Source organism: Ictalurus furcatus, chromosome 18 (genome assembly GCF_023375685.1).
Source record: "Ictalurus furcatus strain D&B chromosome 18, Billie_1.0, whole genome shotgun sequence".
NCBI classification, from domain to species: Eukaryota; Metazoa; Chordata; class Actinopteri; order Siluriformes; family Ictaluridae; genus Ictalurus; species Ictalurus furcatus.
The window spans coordinates 7402276-7423603 of record NC_071272.1 but is presented as its reverse complement, the minus strand read 5'-3'; the positions used below and the strand labels follow the sequence as shown (position 1 = coordinate 7423603).

Sequence of the window (21328 nt, the reverse complement as noted above, 5' to 3'; positions counted from 1 at the left end):
AAAGCAGAGAAAACATTAAATAAGAAGAGAAAGAAACCCTTTTGATTGGACTGAAAAAAAAAACCCCATAAAAGCAGCCTGCTGTATGTTGTGTGTAGGAAATAATACATGAAGGGGTGTGCTGTTTCAGGAAAATAATCAATCAACCACACACCAGTTATTCCCCCCCCATTTATACAACATTACGATTCGTCAACGATTACAATTCATTCGTTAAACAAACGCCACATCATAGTTTTTATCCGTTTACGGTCACACCTTACGCTGCACGTTTAAGACACCGGAAAACGTAAAGCTCCGGTTTTAGCTCGGACTCTTACAAAGCACCGACACTGGAGACTCCTTCCGTACGTGTTCCGTATGAAAACTTCCACAGATCGACAAGAACGCACGCGCTGTTGCTATAGAAACGCTAACGTCCTAGAAGCAGGATTTTCAGATTTTCGCGATCGTAAGATCAAGAAAACGGCGCAATATTTGTAGGAGCTTGCGATTTTTTTATTCAAAATTACAGCAGATTTTCCCGTAGGTTCGGGGCGGAGATGAGTCACGTGACAACGTCATGACACGCGTTCGGCCGAAGCCGTCTGCGATTCACGTGTCGAACATGAGTAGAGCTAAAAAGGTCTCATTTACCGACAAACATCGCTGCAAAAGAGCATGTGGAACGATCGCGTACGATTTCACCGATTCGAGTAGTTTTCCACAACAATAAATAAATAAATAAACAAATAAACAAATAAAATCAAGTGGTTTTATTGGCCCGTGATGATCACAAAAAAAACCCCACCTCTGTGAAATCCTGTATGGACAGGAGAACAAATAAATTATTTACAGTCATAGCTGTTGCTGTAGAAAATCAATCAACACCTTCTGACCAATCAGAACGGAGCATTCAGCAGCGCCGTGATACAAGCAGGCCGAATCGGACACGAGTCAGATTATGGCCGATGCGGAGTGACAATATAAATATGCACTAAGTACAGGATATTTCGAATTAATCAGCACACTCGTGTCTGTCCAGTCAGGTCCATCAGTCGCCATCGCACGCTCTTTTTGTTGTTGTTGCTGTTTTTAACTGGATGAAAGTAGCATACCCCTAACTCAACCCGCGTTTCATTTAAGGCTTCCGTTCTGTACGCAAACGCACCCGAAGGCAGAAAAAGATGTCTTTTTAACCGTCTTGGAATAAAACAATTAATTCCTCAAGAAAAAAAAAAAAGCAAGAGCTCAACAAGCTCAGCATTAAAAAGTCACACAACTTCACGCTGAAATTCTCGAGAGTGAGCGTGCGCTTATACACTCGGTCAGGAGAAAGGCAATCCTGAGCCGTGCATGTAATCCAATCTGAAACACACACACACACACACACACACTCTAACACACTGCTCAATTCGTCCAGGTGTGTCACTTGTTCGCTCACCTCTGTCCTTTTCAGGAATAAAGAATTAACCAATCGTACGCAGGGTCACCGAAGGGTCATGGGTACCTGCAGCCGGCCGTGGCTTTTAACAGCCAAACAAAACATCTATCTATCTCTTTCACTCACTCACTCACACACACACACACACACACACACACACACACACACACACACAACAGCAGTTCTAGAAGATGAAAAACTACAAGTTAAACGATTTCTGTTCATAAATCTTCCAAAAAGTAATTATTATAGGGATAGAAGTAAGCTTAAAATTAGGGATAAATACCAAGCGTATGGATAGATACGCACCGTGTGTTTTAGACTAAATCTCGTAAAGCCGAAATTTCTGATCTATATCCATCTATCTATACAAATAAATAAATAAATAAATAAATAACAATTAATTAATTTAAAAAAGCCCACTTAACTCAAAATTTCTACTCTGAAAAAAAAAAAGTCGAGTTCAGCGCGTGACGTCATATCAACATGGCTGCTCGCATAAACGCCGTCAACATAAACAAACATAAACGCGCTTCTTTTCTAAGCGTAAAAACGGTCTGTCCTGAAGACCGTTACGAAACACTGACACTGGAGACTCCTTCCTTCCTTAAAATGTTACATTTACTGTACGTGAACGTCTCCATATGGAAAATTTCCCCACAATCAACGATTACACGATTGTTTGCGTGTGTAGTGTCCGTCCTCAATTTCGCCACTGTTACTGAAACTCAACGAATTGAAACACTCCGACCAATCGGAAGCCAGCATTCAAAGAACGGAAGGAAATCCGCTTAAATAAGTGAGTCAGTGAGTAAAAACAAATACGATTTCGTACCGATCGATACCGAGTACGCTCATAACAACGGATAGGTTTTGTTTTTGGGGGGTTTTCGCCCCCACAGATGATTATGACCACATCCAAGAATCGATTTTCTTCCTCAGCCTTTCAGAATATTAATCAAGTTATATTCTGTTCTTGTCGTTTTTCTTAAATAACAAGCGCCGTACAGTACCGACGAGGCTAAAGAGCTGCTCGGCTCACGTAGATCCGGGAAAACCTGCCTCGTCATGTTCTCTCACCACAGTAACAGCAGCTATACAGTGAAAGCTGACGAAAAGGGAAACCCCTGGCTGGAAAACAAATCAATTCAAATATAAATAAATCCCTCTTGTATTATAATCGACACCGAAACCATCTTGAGCAGATCATGACAGCGAGGGGTGGCTTGGCTGAGAGCCCGTTACTCAAACTTGCTCTTCCTCATAACCAGTGCAACTGAAATTAAATAAATAAATAGATAGATAGATAGATAAATAAATAATTCCGTACTCTTTGCCCTTGATCAGTCATGTACAATAAAAACACGACTGTGCGTTTTCGCTGTTGCCCAACACCGCTGCAGAACGATGGATGGCGGCCAAGTTTACCAGCTGCAAATTCTAGTTAGTCTACAGTGAGGTTTTTAAAAAAAATCTTAAGTATTCTGTAAAAACATCACAAACGTTTGTCTTTTTTAATCACTTATTGTTTAAACCACCGTGAAAACACATCAAACACGTTCATATTGAAAGTCATGTGACGTGTTTAGAGATTCTGCTGCTACTCGGATGTTTGACGCTACTCGTATTTTTTCCTGCAATTCCTGCAAGAAGTTAGTGGCTGTGTCGCTCGTGTCACAGAGGGACGCCATTATCGCTAGTGCAGTTCATTCGAGAAAAAAAAAATATATATAATAATTTTTTTTTTTAAGTCAACAATCCTGAGAAACCTGAGTGATGACGGTCGGCAACAACTTCTTTTCTCGCTTTCTTGCCATTTTAGAGAGACGTCTAACGCCGTCATGTTGAGAAACGCAACATAGAAATAGCGGAGACGAATACTAGAGTCAAAGTCGCAGAACGCAACACGGGTATACGATGCAGAGAGTTACCGCAGGGACTCGGCTCGGCTGGTTAGCGATCTACGAGATGACGAGCTCAATGATATCGACGGCGGTCTTCGCCTAAACGCTTCGTTTGATCAGAGTGAACAGGCGAGGCAAGAGCGCTGGAGACGGTAAAGCACTAAAGCGCCACTGCACGCTTGACTTTGATCTGACTGTGACGAGCGTACACATACCTCCTGGAAACAGCAAACCGTATCAGTGTTATAGATTTATCGTGCGAATATGTCCGTATGTTTACTGATCAAAAGCAAACATGTGTACACGTACAGTATAAAAGCTTTTCAAAAGCAAAGAAGTGCCGTTTTGTTTACCGCTAACACTCCGAGCGGCCATGTTGAAAAACTCAAAGTTGACTCCGCCTCCCTGACTTTCCGAGTAGGAAAAATCAAACGTCGGACAGTACTTACGCTCGGGATGTTGTTTTTTTGTTAATCGACTGCTCTAGCTTTAGATCCCGATCTCTCCGGCTGGGAAGGAAAGCCGGTGATAAATCTTTGCCACGATATCTCAGCCCTGCATCAGGGCTTCCGCTCCGTCGCCGGATTTGTTCACAACATTTGCATTTTAAAAAGAGGATGACCTTAAACGGCATTTAAAAAAAAAAAAAAAAAAAACCTGCTGAGACAAAACAAGTGGTCCTTTTAAACGATTTGGTTATGGAAAGAAGTCCTGGGATTGTCGTTAACGCTGCCCATTTAAAAGGATTTCTCTTCAGCTCGAGTAGTTTCTCAAAGATTGCTATCTATATATGTATATATAAAAAAAAAACATAGGTGACACCATTTGGCAAATCATGTGGCGTTTACATAGCACGTCACACCTGGAATTTATGTAAAGCGTAAAGCATCACGATGCCGCAGGCTGATTATAAAGGGCTTGTTTTCCGATAATAACACAAAGCTTTTTCTTCCTCTCCTGCAACAGTTTTTCTTTGTTAAACGACTATTTGCACGTTGAGTATTAGACTGTCGATCATATAAATCGTCTCCTGTAAGAACCTTTTAACAACTGTTAAACGTTCACGTCATAGAAAATAACCAAACGTCAACACCTATCAGATCTCGCGTCGTCGACCAATCAGATTTCAGACTTCAAACTTTCAGAAATATAATCTAAAAAACATAATTGGCGTAGTGACAGATTAATGTCCGATCTCCTCGTTAGACCCGACCCCAAATCAGCAACACGTCCTCTCAACGGGTCTCGGTTTGGGATCGAGTACGTTGATATGTTCATGAAATTTACTACATTCCAATAAAAAATAAACAACACCACTTCTTTCAATGAGTCGGTGCTTCCTTCAAAACCTTTTTTTTTTGAGGATTGCTTATTGGTAAACAACAGCTTTCATATCCAACCACGAAGAGTGCAATTTCCTCAAAGTGAAATGGAGGAAATCCGACACCTTGACAGTCATTTAATTCCCTAATATTAATATTAATACTTGGCTTGATTCACAGATGAACCTAATTAACTCGATTTCTCCTGACCTTTCTTCTTACAGCTCATTTCCATATTATTACTATTATTATTATTATGAATTATTTGATCTGAAACATTGAGAAACAATGAAAACATTACTTAACTCAGCAAACTAATCCATGACTGGTTGGTTTAATAAGCTACAATAAAAACAACAGAACAACTGATTGGGGATTTATTGCCATATGGATGTTTACTGGGAAGTCCAAAGACAATTCATTTAAAATGAGGTCAATTTATTATAGTATCGCATTACATGTAAGCAAGCTAAACAGAGCAAAGCCCAATCTAACAAATGACCAGCAGGGTATTTCTAGTTGGTTCTTTTTGGAAATAAATAAATAAATAAATAAATAATAAACACATAAGGATTTCCATGATCCAGTCCAGGTGTTTTCCAATCACAGTCACTATGAATGTTTTATTCCCTGCCTTGGAATTTCTAGAAAGAGTTTCAAAAATAATAATAATAATAATAATAATAAACCTTTAGACTAAACACCATTTTGGAAAGACGGACACATTTGTAATGCCGTTTGTCGACAAATCATTTGCAACAACTTCACATCTGGAAGGATGTCACTTCATTGTAACAGCTGGAGCAATCATAAAACTGCTTAATGGATTTAAAAGTACTTACCTAGACTGAGCAGCCATTAATGCGAACCCCCCAAAAAAAGATTATGAGCCAAATTTGAAGTTGCTGATTGCCATGGAGCTTCTTGGCACTTCTCTCCACGAAGCCGTGTTTTCACATCGCGTCGCAATCAACCCGAAACGATCAAAGTATTCATTTATAAACGCCGAAAGTAGGATTGATCGTCCATAGTTCACAACTTATTGTAGCAGAACAGCTAGGAGCTTGATCCCTGGACTCACTGGGCTAAACCATCCGAGTCATCCATGCTTCCGGGGGAGGGGGGGTGTCCGGGGATCGTATCGACCGAGCTGGGTAAGATTTACACGACATATACACACTCAGAAAACACCCAGTACGAGTAATACAGTCTTACTAAACACGATGCGACTTTTATGAAGTCTTCTATCTCCTTTAGTAGTGTCGTGTCATGTTGGAAAGCGCCAGATGTTCACCCCTTTCAGCCGTCAGAAATGGTACGGCCGCTTGGATCCTATTATGGGCATGTTATTCTGAAAGAGCGTGCCAAAATATTACAGAGGGGGGCGCGTGCGTGAGCTAGAAAACTCCTATTGAAAACATGATGTTCACGTTTCCTAACAAAATAATACTTAATGTTCAGTTATTACTCTGAATATGTGGTACTATAATAGTAATTATAACAGTGCATTTATTTCTGTTCAGAGTAAATATTTACATGGCTGTGGTATACAAGACGTGGGATGAAAATGACTCGTCATTGCAATTGCATGGCTCGTACAACGCAATTATTTGCATTGAAGCATGTACTTGCATTATTTATGGCAGTGCATGATTTATTTTGGGATAAAAGCAACATGGATACTACATGGGGGGGCGGGGGGGGGTGTTGGGGCTTTGCCTATTATGGTTTGCTCCTGGAGATGGTTCTGCAGAGCTCAGGTTCTCCACCCGTGGGATATCTTCTGTACACTTTTCTGGCCACAACCTTCAGGATGTTGAACGTCGCGATCTGATTGGCTGTTTGCACGTTTGCGGTTGGTCAGTCAAAAATTGCCTGTTCCTGTTAAAGGAGCCAGTTCTTGGCCACCTTTAAAAAGTCTGATGAAATGTACCAGACTTTGGCTTGTGAGACTAGAGTCATGGTGGATCTGGAACCTGTCCTAGAAATGCCCTGGATGTAATCCTGTATGGGGAACCACACACACACACACACACACACATATACATATATATATATATATATATATATATATATATATATATATATTCGCACACTCATTTACACCTAGAGGCAATTTAGAGTAGTCGATTCACCTACTGGGCTGTTTTTTTTCTGGTGGGGGATAAACGGCGAACCCCATAGGAAACCCATGCAGGCACATGGGGAAAATGTGCAACACTCCATGCAGACAGCTCAGGATCGAATTGTAGGCCCTGGACTGTCAGGCTGCTGCTCAGAGTAATCTTGCCTACTTTTGCATAAAATTTTACCTTCGCACAAGACACTCCCACACTTCCAAATGCAGTTAGATAATACTAGTTGGCTACTTTACAAGCTTCACACATGGGTAGAGTAGTTTAAATAGCTACATCCTTGATTGATGTCACCTCTTCTGCTAATCGCTAGTCAAAAGAAGCTGCCAACAAACTATTTGGACTTGTTAGCAGCCAGTAACTTTCTTGAGACGTTTGAAACATGACTTTCCAACAGATTAAGCAGCTGCGTGACTTAATTTAAAGACATATTTTGCACATTTATAAAATGTAACAATATAACATTTATTAGTGTTCATAAGTAGCTATAGGTTAAACAGCACTGCGCATGATCAATAAATATATGAAAAGGTCATCCTAGGGAAATGAATGAAATTAATGGTTGAAATGAGCTACGTGAGCACCCTTGTACTCCAGGAGCATTCTGTCAACCCGTCCAGCAAATCAGGTAATATCAGCTGCACTCAGAGACATACTTCTCCCAGAATACATCTTTCACATGCTGATAAAAGAGCTACAGAGTTCTGGCATGTTTTCAGCTAGACCCTTAAAAAATATTGATGGAAGAATAGAAATAAAGGACTACAACTAAATTCCAGGTCCCAAAGGTAAGCAGTAATGTGTCTGTTATAGTCGAGTACTTGAGTATTGCCTGATTTTATTTACCAGGTTCGAAGTGCCACACCATTAACGACTAGCAAAATACACTAGACACAGATAATGTTTCCAAACTCGTCAGTGGAACAACGATGAAACCATGGCAGAGCAAGCATCGTTTTGAATAACCAGCTGTATTTCACATTATCCTTACCTACAATTCAATTGTGCTGTGTTGACAAAGGTCTGGGACAGATAAGAGAACAGCTCTTAGGGAGGCAAAGTCCATGGACGGCTGGCACGGCACGTAAGAGGGAACAGGTACACTCGCTCCAAGTCAAAATGTAGCTCACGCTTGACATTCCACCGTGGCTCAGATACACACCGGGGTCCTTGGCGAAATAGTTTGTGTTTGTTATTTCTTCCCAACAGCTCCCCACCCACTAAGCATGAGGTGTTAGAATCCTAGCCTAAAGAGATACACTCAATGCAGTGTTTATTTTCACTGATTTCACAAACGTCAGCTAATCGACTACCAATTAGTGAGTTTAATTGCTTGTTAAAGGAGGACAAACATTAAACTCCGCAGGTATTCTAAGACCTGTGTTTGCTACCTCCGGGGTTGGGGCGTTCGAATCCCGCCTCCACCCGTGCTTCAAGGGTTTCCTCCGGGTACTCCGGTTTCCTCTCCAGTCCAAAGACATGCTTTGCAAGCCGATTGGCATTTCCAAATTGTCCGCGGTGTATGAGTGCGTGTGTTCACTTGTGCGTTTAGGGTGTCCCCTGTCTTTTGCCCCAAGTTCCCCGGGATAGGCTCCATGCTCTCTTGAGTAGGGTAAGCGGTATGGAAAATCAATGGATCTGTACCAAAGGACACTTATTTTCAGTTGGCAGAACACGAGGCCAATCGTACCTCTTCCTGACAGAGGTAGCCATAGCGTTTAGGATTTTGACCCCCTGTTACAGCGACACAGGAGAAAGCTTTCTGTTTTCTCAGCTAAAGCACCCCAGCTCTTTAATCAGTAAATGTCTTTTGACGTGAGCGCTTGATGATTTAGGTTCCTTTACTCCAGTGCAAAACGTCGGTCAACAAATACATCTCGGCTGATTTTGGGTCAAGGGGGAAATTATTGTTGATTACACTGTTCCTTTAACGATGCCAGTGATAATGACTAACAACAGACTGTAAACCAGCTTTTCTGTGTGTGCGTTCCTTTCAGATCCCTTAAGCCTCATCATTCTTCACATCCCCCATGCAGCTCAGAGTCTCAAATCCCGACTCTTCCAGGCCCGGAGCCAGCCCTAGGATGCACGGTCAGCTTGAGTGTGTGTGTGTGTGTGAGCCACGGCAACAGATCAACACAGATTAGCCCTCCCCAACACAGAAGCACTGGCATTGGGGTGAACGAAGGGTGAAGATTGGGCTTCATGCAGAACACTGGGTATGTCTTCATATCCGAGAAAGGAACTGATAGACTATTAATGGTTCGAGTTAACACCACAAACCACAGCACCACAAATCCTGCTAAATTGAATCCTTATAGCTGTAGACATGCAGTGGGCAGTCTTAGACAGACCTACGCCCATGCAGACAGGATTTGGGAATGTGGAATGTCACTTTGTTGGTGTGTTAGATGGAACAGATATAGTTGGCCTAACATGCACTCATAGTACAGACTCTGCTACCAAACTTCTTGATCAGGGGTTGTCTTCTTTCCCTCAGGAGGATATGGGGATACTCACAATCCCAAGCCGAGGGCCTTGTAGTTGGAGTTTTTCCCCAGTGGACAAGAGAATTTCTTCCATGAGAATTCAGGTTTCAGGAAGGAAACAGGTGTATGCACCAAACAGCAGTTCAGAATATTCAGCCTTCTTGGAGACAAGGTGCTCAAGAAGGTACCTCGTCCTGACGCCATAGTGCTCCTGGGGGACTTGTTCGTGTTGGGAATGTTGGAGAGGCATAAATTGGAGGAATGCCGTCCCAGATCTGGACCTGATAGGTAAAATGTTGTCAGACTTCTGTCCAAGCCACACCAAACAATCGAACAAGGGGTTGCTCATAAGTGTATTTGGTACCAGAGCACCTTGGGTCAAAGGTCAATGATCAATTTTGTGATTGTATCATCGGCCTTGAGGCCATATATTTTGGGTAAAGACTGGGGCAGAACTAATCAGGAAAAATAATCAGGATAATGATTACAGTAATGGTGTGAAGCGATATGGAGGTGATTTACATCGTATATCTTACATTTTCATATATATATATATATATATATATATATATATATATATATATATATATATATATATATATATATATATATATATGAGTAAAATCCTTAAATTGTGGACACTATTCATGTGTGGGTTAATAGAGAAGGCCCTGCATATTCACACACACAAAAAGTAGTATTTAGAAATAACTCTAACATTAGAAAAGGGAATGATGACAAAGAGAATCCTCTTTATCTAGGATTCTCTAGTTACAGCACACATAAATTAAAAGGAGCGGGATCAAATGAACGACCAGATGACACCAGTCCAAAATCGATGACATAAAGTAACCTACAGTACATAATACAACACAAGGAATCTTCAATAATGTCATCTAATCGTACATAATGTAAGACTATCAAAAAGAAACAATCACTCCAACTGCTCATGAAAAACGAAAACAAAAATGAGATAAGATTGACTTAATGTGAATGATGACTGGCTGTGGAGGATTATTGATATTGAAAGTATTTCGTGCTTTGTTTAACTGATAAGAGGCAAAAAAATAGCACAAGTGCAATTTCCCAGGTACTCAGTGGAAACTGAAGCATAATGCATGGTGCATTTCCTGTGGGCAACAAAATGCAAGTCATCTGGTGCCTTAATATATATTACGTAGAGAGGAGATGAGAGACGATTGGAATGAATTAGAAGACCTGCTATGAGAGAACGCTAATAACTGAGTAGATCTAAATGTGCATGAGTGTGAAGGATCTGAAAATGGTTCATTATGACAACGGTGGGACTACTAGAGGGACGTAACGAGCTTGTAATTCTATCACTCTCATAATAAAGTGCGCCTGCAACAAATAAATTAGACGTAGACAGTCGAATTAGACTTCCTAAGATTTCCTCCAACGTTGTTCGCCAACTTGAGACTATACCAAGTTTTGGTTTTTGGTTCTGTTTCACCCTTCTGTCGTTAAAAGAAAAAGGTTGCTGGCACACACACACACACACACACACACACACACGCACACACACACACACACACACACACACACACAGAGCCAGCTGTAAATGCAAACATGACCAATAGGGGGCACCACTGTCATGTGTATTTCTCATTCAAAGAGACAACAGCAATGGTGTAAAGGTTTCTCAGCATAATGAAACAGACAATATGATTCGTTTTACTCCATCTGTGCTTCTACCTGTCAGTTAACATGAACATAAAATAGGACCAGTTTCTTCCTTAATATCATTCGTTGACCGTGTCAACAAGAAGGAGTTGGAAAGCACTCTCGTTCAGCATTCTTTCTAATAAACGGGCTTATAAAAGTTACGCGAAAGCAGCACAGTATGAGTTAGAAGAGGTTTGGATAAAAAATGTTAGTCAAATATAAAATTATACAACGTGTACCTATCTAAAAAAGATGCATGACTCTTCACTCCCATAAACTATTCTCTTGTGATCCACTGTAATCATTTTGTAATTACTCCAAATCTTGTGGAGGTCTCAGTTATGCCACAATGATCTTGCATTTCTGTCCTTAATTTTTTGTTTTGCCACTTTTTTGTATCCCTCCATTAGCTTACAGTTACACTCTTAAAAATTAAGGTTCAAATTAGAACAAAAAAAAAAAATAGCTATAGCTTTCAGCTATAGGAGAACCATTTAAGTTGCACAAAGAACTTTTTACTCTCGGGTTCTTCACAAAACCATCTTTTACTGGTGCTTTAAAGAACCTACAGTTCTTCATTCACAGCAGTGCCACAATGAACAATCTTATCGTAAGTTCTCTAAAAACCTTTAGTTAGTGCTTTGAGGAGCCAAAGTAAGGTTCTTAAGAGTGATGCCTGGAGAAACCTTAATTAACTTTAACCTGTTAAGGGATTCTGTCTTGAAGAACCAATATACTGCTCTGACGAATCTATAATGAAATATGAAGGACTCATTTAATCTCCAAAGGACCATATTTCAATGGTGGCCTGGTGGTTAAGGCTCTGGGTTACTGATCAGAAGATTGGGGGTTCAAGCCCCACCACTGCCATGCTGCCACTGTTAACCAGGGGCGCTGCATCATGGCTAACCCCAATCTGACCCCAACTTCCTGACATGCTGGGGTATGTGAAGAAAATAATTTCATTGTGCTGTAATGTATATCTGACCAATAAAGACTCATTATATAGCTCAACTCAAGAACTCTATACAATGAAAAATGCTTCCTGACAAGAAGGTTCTTTGCAGAAACTGTGGTGCTGTAAAGAACCATTGAATAACCTTTATTTTTAAGAACATATGTGTAGATTCAGTTGTAAATCACTTGTAATGATTCATACTCACAGCAAATATAATCAGTTATAAGTCATTTGACCTGTCCAGTAATCTGAGATGAATCTGCTTGTTACATGGCAAGAAGGTAGAGATTAAATAGATCACCACCAGGAGGGGGCGTTGTTTTACAACGCTGACTCTCATGTTGGAGTTAATCCTTTCATGCATAGGGCATCACAGGGCACAATCGCACACACATTCATACACTATTGACAGTTTGGATATGCCAAACAGAAACAATGCATGTCTTTGGACTGGTGGAGGAAATCGGAGAATCTGGAGGAAACCCCTGGAGCACGGGGAGAACATGCAAGCTCCGCACACACAGGGCAGTGGCAAACCCCTGACCCTAGCGGTGTGAGGCAAACGTGCCTCTAACCTCTAACCCACCGTTTGCCCCTCAAAACCCCAATTTAAGAGAATATATATATATATAGCTGTAATTTTTTAAGAAAAAAATAAGATTTTCTATAACTTTGGTCATCAATAGAAAACATTTTAGACCTGAATGTCATGTGTTTAAAAAAAAAAAAAAAAACACTGGTAGTTTGTTTTTTTTGTTGTTGTTGTTGTTTTGTCCCACTCATCGTGTTCTTTCTATTCACTTTTTAATATAAATGATATTTAGAAAAAAAAAATCTAAATTCATATGACATGCAATTATATTTTTCGAAAATTTGAAAGAGTCTGGATATGGTTTTAAATAATTTCTGCATGAAAGCTTTAAGTACGACCGAAAGTACCAGTGTTCCTAAAAATAAATAAATAAATGAATAAATAAATAAATACACACATTCAATTGTTTAGTCAGGAAATGGCTGGAAAGTTGTTGAGATGCCTTTGGGACTTAAAGACATTGTGCTGATGTATAGTACGTATGGTATCCTGGTGTTAATATCTTTAATTTTATATAGCAATGTAATTCATTAGCAAGTTTTGTTTTACTTTGTTTTACCAGTGCCTATATGAATACTATAGTATACTATAATGAGGGTTAAGAGTAAGTGTCAATCATTTGAATGGTTTAAATATATTTCGAATAAGTTATGAAATGATGTAATTATCAGATATTTGTCACAGCCCTATGACCAAACAGGAGCCACACCTGATTCCACCTGTTCGGTCGACTATTAGGAGTGACCTCATAAATCATACGCGTTTCAGCCACTGAGGCCAGCGCTTTATTTTACGTCATGAGATGTCCATTTATTTAGGCTATTTTTTTTGCGGCTTTAATTTTTAAAACCGACATAAAATACATTTACGATAAATTTCTACTTCAGAAATGCCCAACAAAGCCTCGTATAGATAAGGCTGTGTTAAAAATTTAAATAAATAAATAAATAAAATGTTACTTAGGTGCGATCTCCACTTAAACTATTTAACTTCATTCTCTTCCAGGTTTGATAGCTCCAAGTCTGTCTTTATTTAAGCGAGACTTAACAGACCACTCTCCTAACGGTACAATATACAAACTTATTTATTGTGATATTTATAGGGACTGCCTAAAAAGAGTACATTACAGATTATAGAGACAATAAGTAATAGGAACATATCTTTTTCCACATAAACCAACTGGTTTCAGAACAGCTGAACAGCAAACTAACTGGGAATAAGAATGCGTGAACAGAAAAATATCTTTCAGAACAATATGCATTACTTCTCATATTAAACAATACATTGCTATATATAAACAAACACACACACACACACACACACACACACACACACACACAAGAGGTCTCGCAGTCAGTTCATTTCTTTTCCTCCGTTGTTGTGTCCTAATCCGTAAAAGTTTGAGATTTTCTTGGCCTTTCGACGTAGAAGATATTCCTCAGAAAAGTATAGAGCCTGTTTGATACACATTCTGAATTTCGCCTATGAATGGAACGTGAAATATAATCCGCTTGAAGTGGAACAGTTTATGCAGGATATACAAAACGTAATGCCTTCCGATATTAGGCAATAGAACAGTTAATGAAATGTACATGTACAAAGCAAGTGCTCGTAGTGTTCTCTTAGATAATAAACCTTGATCGCTGATGACTGCGCATCAGATCTTACGTCACGTATAGCGATAACCGATGAAAACGGATTCCTAGCTCGTTTATCCTCGATTCCATTTCTCCCAGGTCGTGACCAGGAACGGCGGACACATTAGCCCGTTTCCCAGGGTGCTTTGCTCCCGAGCTATTATTTTCACACAGAGGTTTTCCTGGCGCTCTTGTGCGGGTATGTGCTCTGTGACGTCGAAGCGAAGGCCGCATTCGGCCGGGAGAAGCGAGTACTCGGCGTGCTGGCGCAGAGTCGCTCCGTTAGTCTCTGAGTTGATCTGAAGTCTGAGGGGATCTCTATCCACTACAGATGAGTCCACAGGTAGGAGAATAAATGCACTCTGGAGACGTTGGCCAGGGCTGCATTTTATCCTGGAGGGCCAGCAGTACTCCTCCGGTTCTCCTATATAAAGTGAAGAAAAACAAAACACCACAACTTGATTAGACGCAATAACTTCATTTAATCCCTCTAGATATTACTATTATCCTAGATTTCCTATAGACTTTAAATAGATTTAAGAGTAAAGCGTACTCATCTCCAAATCGAATGATACATACACTGTAATTCATTGGTCAATAGCACATATTTATTGGCGTGAAATCACAACAAATCTTTGTTCTTTAATGTGAACTTTTTTTTGTTGTTGTTGGAAATTTATGCAAAGTCTACTGAAGTAAAACAGACTTAACAAACAGCTAAAGCGCTTAAAGAGTAATAAACTCAACTGTGCCATTCTCAAGTTCAGGCAAAAGATTAAAAAGGATTTGAACATATACCGTATCTCACCTGCACGTGAGTCTGTGAAGCGAATAGTAAGTCTGTTGTGCAGCTCCAGAACCGCTCTGTACGTCCGCGCTGTGCAGTCCAGGGTGCAACGAGACGGGGTGCTCACGTCGACAGGCGCGTCCCTGAGAATGTCATCCCTGTCACTGCAGTCCCACGACATGTCTTGAGCAAACACCAAAGCAAACACCAAAGCAAACAAGGAACACGCCATTCCCCACTGCAGCCAGAAAGAGCTCACGTGCGCCATTTCGTTCCACCACGTCTCACTTCTCCTGACGCTCTTGCTCGCGTGTGGGTTTTACCCCCCCCCCCCCTTCCCACCTGCTTCACTCACTCAGCTTGGCTGAACGCCGCTGAGATCATTTTGCTTTTGTTTTGTACCAAAATCTGGCAAGCTGGAGAAGAGAACATAAAGAACGACGAGAGAGAGAATGAGAGAGAGAGAGAGAGAGAGAGAATGACAGAGAGAGAATGAGAGAGAGAGAATGAGAGAGAATGACAGAGAGAGAGAATGAGAGAATGAGAGAGAGAGAATGAGAGAGAGAGAGAATGAGAGAGAGAGAGAATGACAGAGAGAGAATGAGAGAGAGAGAATGACAGAGAGAGAGAATGAGAGAGAGAATGACAGAGAGAGAGAATGAGAGAGAGAGAGAGAGAGAGAATGACAGAGAGAGAAAGCCGCAGTGGCAGAGATCTTGAGTGCCCAATGAGGTGCAATTCTGAACGTTATAACCGCGAGGCGTGTTTTACAGAGATGTTCCAGCCAACTCCTGGGGGGAAAAATGCTGCCTGAAAAGCCAGAGAAATTGAAATAAAATACTCTGCAGTAATTCAGTCAACAAACTAGCAAAGGTCACCAAAGTTGTTTAAATAAACCTCTGAACTGAATCCTTCAGGGAGAAAATGTGTGACGGACATTTGAAAGGTCCAACGAACATGTTAAAGGTAAAAAAAAAAAAAAAAAGTGACACAAACACAATAGAATTTTCCGTATCCAAGCAATTGTACGGTATTATTTTCTATTGGCTTCCCTTTGTGTCACTAGATGATTTGAAGAAAGAAGAAAAAGGTAAGGCAAAGCTATATTTCTATGCATATGCTTCTGAATGAATGCGTCAAGCAATAAAACTGAAGAGGAAAAAAATTACATGTGCATATTTTTTTTAATGAAGTGTTTATTTAATGAAATACATGATACACACAATCTAAAGTAAGATAATACTGGTGTAGATACTGGTTTGGTGATTTAAAATGTTTTTGTTTTTTTTGTTTTTTTAAAGACCTTGCAGGTATGTCCTGAATTACACTTGAGGACAAAAAGAAAGGCATGAAAGGTGAGAACATTCAGTCAATACACAGCAAGACAGTGTACATGAGGGCAGAACACAAAGTCAAGGTGAAATTAGCGGACTGGGACGATAGGTTTACATCCCATACATATCTTACTTGGGGGTATTTTTTGAGACACTGAAAAACAAAATAACGACAGCTTTAATCTCAGGTTTGGAACAAAATGGACCTACTACAAACCTCACATATATACTAAGTAATCAAAATGTCCTAACTGTGCTCCTTTCCCAAGAAGAACAAAATAGCTTAATAACACTGGGGCACAGCTGCGCCTGAACACCAGCCTTGAAACGATGGTGAAAAGCCATGAATACAAAATATGCACTTATAGTAGTTTAGGAATGTGGGGTTTTTGTGTATGTGTGTGTGTGTGTGTGTGTGTGTTTGTTATTTTTTTTTATACTGTTGTAAGCCAGCTCCGCTATGTTAACGTGTTTATGGTGTTTAAATAGTCCAAGAGGCCTGGACTGGGAAATGTCTGGCATGGTTAGGCTTGCTGCAGTGCCCACATTTTTGTAAGGAACACCCAGTCACTGCTATCTAATCCCTTTCCAGACTCCAGCTATGAAGCTATAAAATACTCATGTAAATAAAACTTTCAGTAAGAGTTATCATTTCAGTTTAACCTTGAAAGTCTCCTTGTGCAGGAACGCTCAGTGAAAGACCACCACGAATATCTACTTAACATCATAACATTTGTTTCTATTCTGCAAAAAAAAAAAAATCGACAATATTTATTTCATATTTATTTTACAATATTTTCATATTAAGTGTCCATTATGGTAGAGCTTTCGATGGCATCAAAATGTGAGTAAAGATGCGAAAGGGGTTGCTTTGATCGGGAAGCTGTCCCGATCGGTGCGTTACGGTGACAGACCTGTGTGACGTAAAGAGGTAGGGGGAGGTGTTTGTACTCGACGTGTCGTTTATCACGGCTGAAGGGCTTGGGCGTCGTCACCATGGCTGCAGCTGCACTCGCGGGTCAGGGGGACGATGCTGATAACAAGGTTGCTGGTTTCATCCAGGTACAGGAAGGGCACGGTGTCGATGGAGGTCGCCTCGCAGCACGGCTTCTGCAGGACGCAGGACAAGAACATCACCATGCAGAAAAGGAATTTTGATGAAGCAGCACTGTGAATGTCAGCTACACTGTTAAATGTAGGCGTGTTTGCGTAATATTTCTTATTATATGCTTATTATAAAACAAAGTCTATGCTATTTCTAGAATTATTTGCACTCATTTCAAGCTTTAGCTGGTCAGTTTGCTCAATTCCAGCTGAAATATCTTACTTGTTTATTATTCATTTATAAGAACTATCGAATAAACTTTTACTTGCTAAGATATTTTTTGCAGTGCACGGAGCTGGACAGATTGCGTTCCGAATTTTGGCAAGCTCGGCTAACATTTGTTTACGCAGATCAACCTGCAGAGTCACCTAGTTCCCGTGTAAATATCACAAGGCCACCTAACCATCTTTAATCAGACCTGGTTTTCTTTTTAATGGCATTTTGTGCCGTTTTATCCACACCCCCCGAACCATGCATCTAAACGTCGCATGCCTTTTCTGTTGAACTGACCTGTGAGGGAGGATCCGGGGCCGAGGGGTCATCATCAGTGCAATCAAACAAGCGCTGATTCTTCTGTGGGACGCACACACTGCACTGGACGAGGGTGAAGCTCTCCGGGTAAATGATCCACTTATCCCAGCCCAGATCTAATATGTATAAAAGATTAAGCACCAAATCACTACACACTCTCGTCATTCCAAAATCCCTGAGGTCTGGGATTAGGAACCGCTTCATAACACAGTTCATATAGCTTATAGCTTCAGAAATGATAAAGAGGATTCAGAAATTCCACAAACCTTTTATGAAAACCTGCGAGGCAAACTTGCAACATTGGAGGTGTGTTGAATTCCCACAACTGGATGATGAAGATGATGATGATGGTGGTGGTGTGTTGTCTACAAGAAAAGAAAAGTGCAGAATAAAATGTTCATGCTAAATCAAATCTGCGCAAAAAAAGAATAAAAAAAAAGGCCATGTTCCTGGAGATCTGCCTTACTACAAGTTTCAGTACCAGCTCTAATTCAACAGATCTGTCCCATCTGGAGCAGGTGTGTTGGGTTTATAGGACTGGGAATGAAATCTCAAACAAAATAAAAAAAAACTCCTGGAACTGAGTTAACGATCACTGATGTACGGAATTTTACTCATAGGCAAAATATCTACAAGTAAATATGAGGTGAATCATAGATCCGAAAGCTAAACCAGATCCAGTCCAATTAAAAAGAACTGAGAGGGCAGATCCGGAGGTTTCACTTACCTGCTGCGTGTTGCTCGACGGGGCTTGAGTTGCTGGCGCCTTTGAACACGGTTCTCCACTGCTCTCGGATCTGATCTATTCCAGGAACGGACACGTGAGGCTCGGTCTGTAGATTCAGAGAGTCCAGTATGACCTTGCGTACGCTCTGCAGTGGATCTCCCAGGCATCTGAGAACAGAGAGCCATCATACTTTTAATAGCATATTACTGTATAGCTGGTTTAGGAACTGCAAGGATGGATGTTAATATTTAATACCAGTGGCTTTAGGCTTGGGTGATGATATTTTATTTATTTTTTTTCCACAAAATGAAACAGTAAGTAGTACAAAAAAGGGTATTATGTACTGTATTTTTTAGCTAATTAACTCATGCATGCTTTTCACACATCCTTTGCACATAGAAAAGACAAAAAAAAACCCTGAAATCATTAAAGATACCATTATAAGATGTAAAAACACAGCCTTCCAAAAACGTTTCACTGGAGTGACAACAACAACAAGACCAAGTAATTCATTACTGATGTATTAAGTTCATGTTTTGAGTCTTGCGTGAGCTAATAGATAGGTGTGAGTGAGGGCAGGCTGGTATGTCATGCCAGACTTGGAGGTGGGGTGTGAAACTTGTCTCTGCAAGCAGATTGATAGTGTTCATTCCACAAAAGAACAGGATTCCAATTATGAGTCGGAACAGGTTCTCCCTTTAAAGGAACTCATACAAATCACCGGCTCGCAAGCCGTTAAAGAACCAAGTGGCAGTATGAAATAAATAAATAAATAAATGAAAAGCCCGGCCTCGACTCCAGCCTTGCGACCTGAACCCATATTAAAACTGTTTCTCCATGAGTGCGAGTGTGTACATGATTTAACGAGTTAAAGCCAAGAGAAAAAAGTTGCAAAGATCTCAGCGTTACAAAATGCACGATGCAAACCTTCTTTAAATTTGCCGTTAGACCCGTACAACCTTTCTGGGAAAATTTCAGTCTACATGTACGTAAGTTATATCAGATTATATCTGAATGAAAAATCGCACTACCGACAGTGAAGTATTCCAGACTTTACTGTAACAATTTCCATGCCAACTTAATTGGAAGATCAAGAGGACAGCACATGTGTAAGTAAAGAGTTGTGATGCTCACCTATTTGTCCTGTTATCTGGAGAAGCTTGAGCATCCGCTGGTTCTTCTGCCGAACGGCGGAGGACGGACGCTTTTCCTGGATGACAAGCAACCAGCACAAGTGACACAATAAGCACCAGGGACATGTCTGCTTATCAAGGAGTCTGCGGTTTGGAAAAATGCGGCTATGCTTTGTCTTGGTCCTACACTGAAGAAGGAGATGCTATTCTCTTGGGCTAATATGTCCAGTAGGAGCGTGCTGAAGAGAAGGAACTAGATGTTGTTCCTAATAGCCTGGGAAACCTGCACTTTATCTACATGTAGACTAGGTCTGGCCTTGGAATACTCTACATTGTTTTCATTTCTCACAATTGGGAGATGGCAAGAGGGAGGAGAGATAAATGAAAGAAAGGAAAGGATTGAGAAGGAATACTTTCTGCGTTTTTTTTTCCCCTAACAGCTTTGTCAATGGTGTCCTGTGAAAAAAAAAGAAATCACTAAAATAACATTGTGTGTGGTTAATAGTATTCAAGATTAGAAGGCAACCCCCTCCAAATGCAGGTGCATCAAGAAGGGGAGGGGGAGGAAGGGGGAGGAGGGGGGAGATGGGGTGAGGAAATATTAGCTCAATTAGCTAAATCATTGCACAATCTGTACAATTATTTCAATAAGTGTGACATGCTCATGCAACGTTGCCAACAACCAATCTAGTCATATCAATAACGTTGCCTTATAAACCTTGAAAGTGATCGAAAAAACATGCTAGTAATCGAGGGGGGAAATGACCTTTTTACACTGCTGCAAACCTCCAGTAATTAATTAGACATCAACTCGTTATCCAAGAGTGTAACTAGCTGGCTTTCGGACAGAAATGAAAATAATAAATAAACTATTGCATGATCTGTTTCTCACCATCGTAAATATATGCAATAAAACGTGAGTAAAGAAAACAAGGGATGCGTTTGTTTGATGCAGAAACAGTAACTATTCACACTGAGACTTTTGGATACTCTCCAAGCAAATCCTCAAATGTTTGAGCAGATATGAGGTCTGGACCAACATCATGCATCAACTCCCAGCTGCTCTGGCATCACATAAAAAGCTTAAATCTACTGCAGACCAATCAGCCAGTCATGCCTTCTCTTTTTTCACCCGACACGCAAGGACAGACTTTCTATGAATACGTGCTCAGTGTAAGACTGAATGGGGTCACATCAATCAGCGGCAATTTACAGACAGTCGACGATCCAAAAGGCATGTCATCACATATTTTATGCTCCATGAGGCTTAAAACAAACACACAGACTCTTTTGTGGTTCGATATCAGTGATATGAAGGAATGTAGGGATAACAAGCCTGCTTGTGGCTTTAGGAAATGGCTGTCTCTACAGTAAACAAAGCTATGTGAATGATTCAGTGGTGTTTAAATAACATACTTAGTGGTTAACATGGTTGTCTCACACCTGTGTGTGCGGAGTTTGCATGGTCTCCCTGTGCATTGCAGATTTCTCCTCCAGTCCAAAAACATGCGTTGTAGGCTGATTGGCATTTCCTAATTGTCTGTCATGTGTGCAATTATTGTGCC

General features: G+C 40.5%; 2 protein-coding genes across 2 annotated transcripts in view; both read right to left on the bottom strand.

The window, feature by feature from the left end:
- aff1 (AF4/FMR2 family, member 1) overlaps positions 1-5935 on the bottom strand; it is a 57853-nt gene extending 51918 nt beyond the window's left edge. Inside the window, exon 1 of the mRNA XM_053648079.1 lies at positions 5492-5935. Within this exon, the coding sequence (XP_053504054.1) occupies positions 5492-5508 (17 nt within the window). The 5' untranslated portion in view covers positions 5509-5935. The remainder of the gene's footprint in view (positions 1-5491) is intronic.
- Positions 5936-13573: 7638 nt separating this feature from the next.
- Positions 13574-20073, bottom strand: gsdf (gonadal somatic cell derived factor). Its single transcript, XM_053648099.1, has 6 exons — positions 19765-20073; positions 18631-18797; positions 18170-18268; positions 17883-18019; positions 14945-17377; positions 13574-14570 (listed from the first exon to the last, which is right to left on the bottom strand). Exons 1-5 carry the CDS (start codon positions 19887-19889, stop codon positions 17234-17236), a joined length of 672 nt encoding a protein of 223 aa, XP_053504074.1. The 5' UTR covers positions 19890-20073; the 3' UTR covers positions 13574-14570; positions 14945-17233.
- Positions 20074-21328: the final 1255 nt, after the last annotated feature.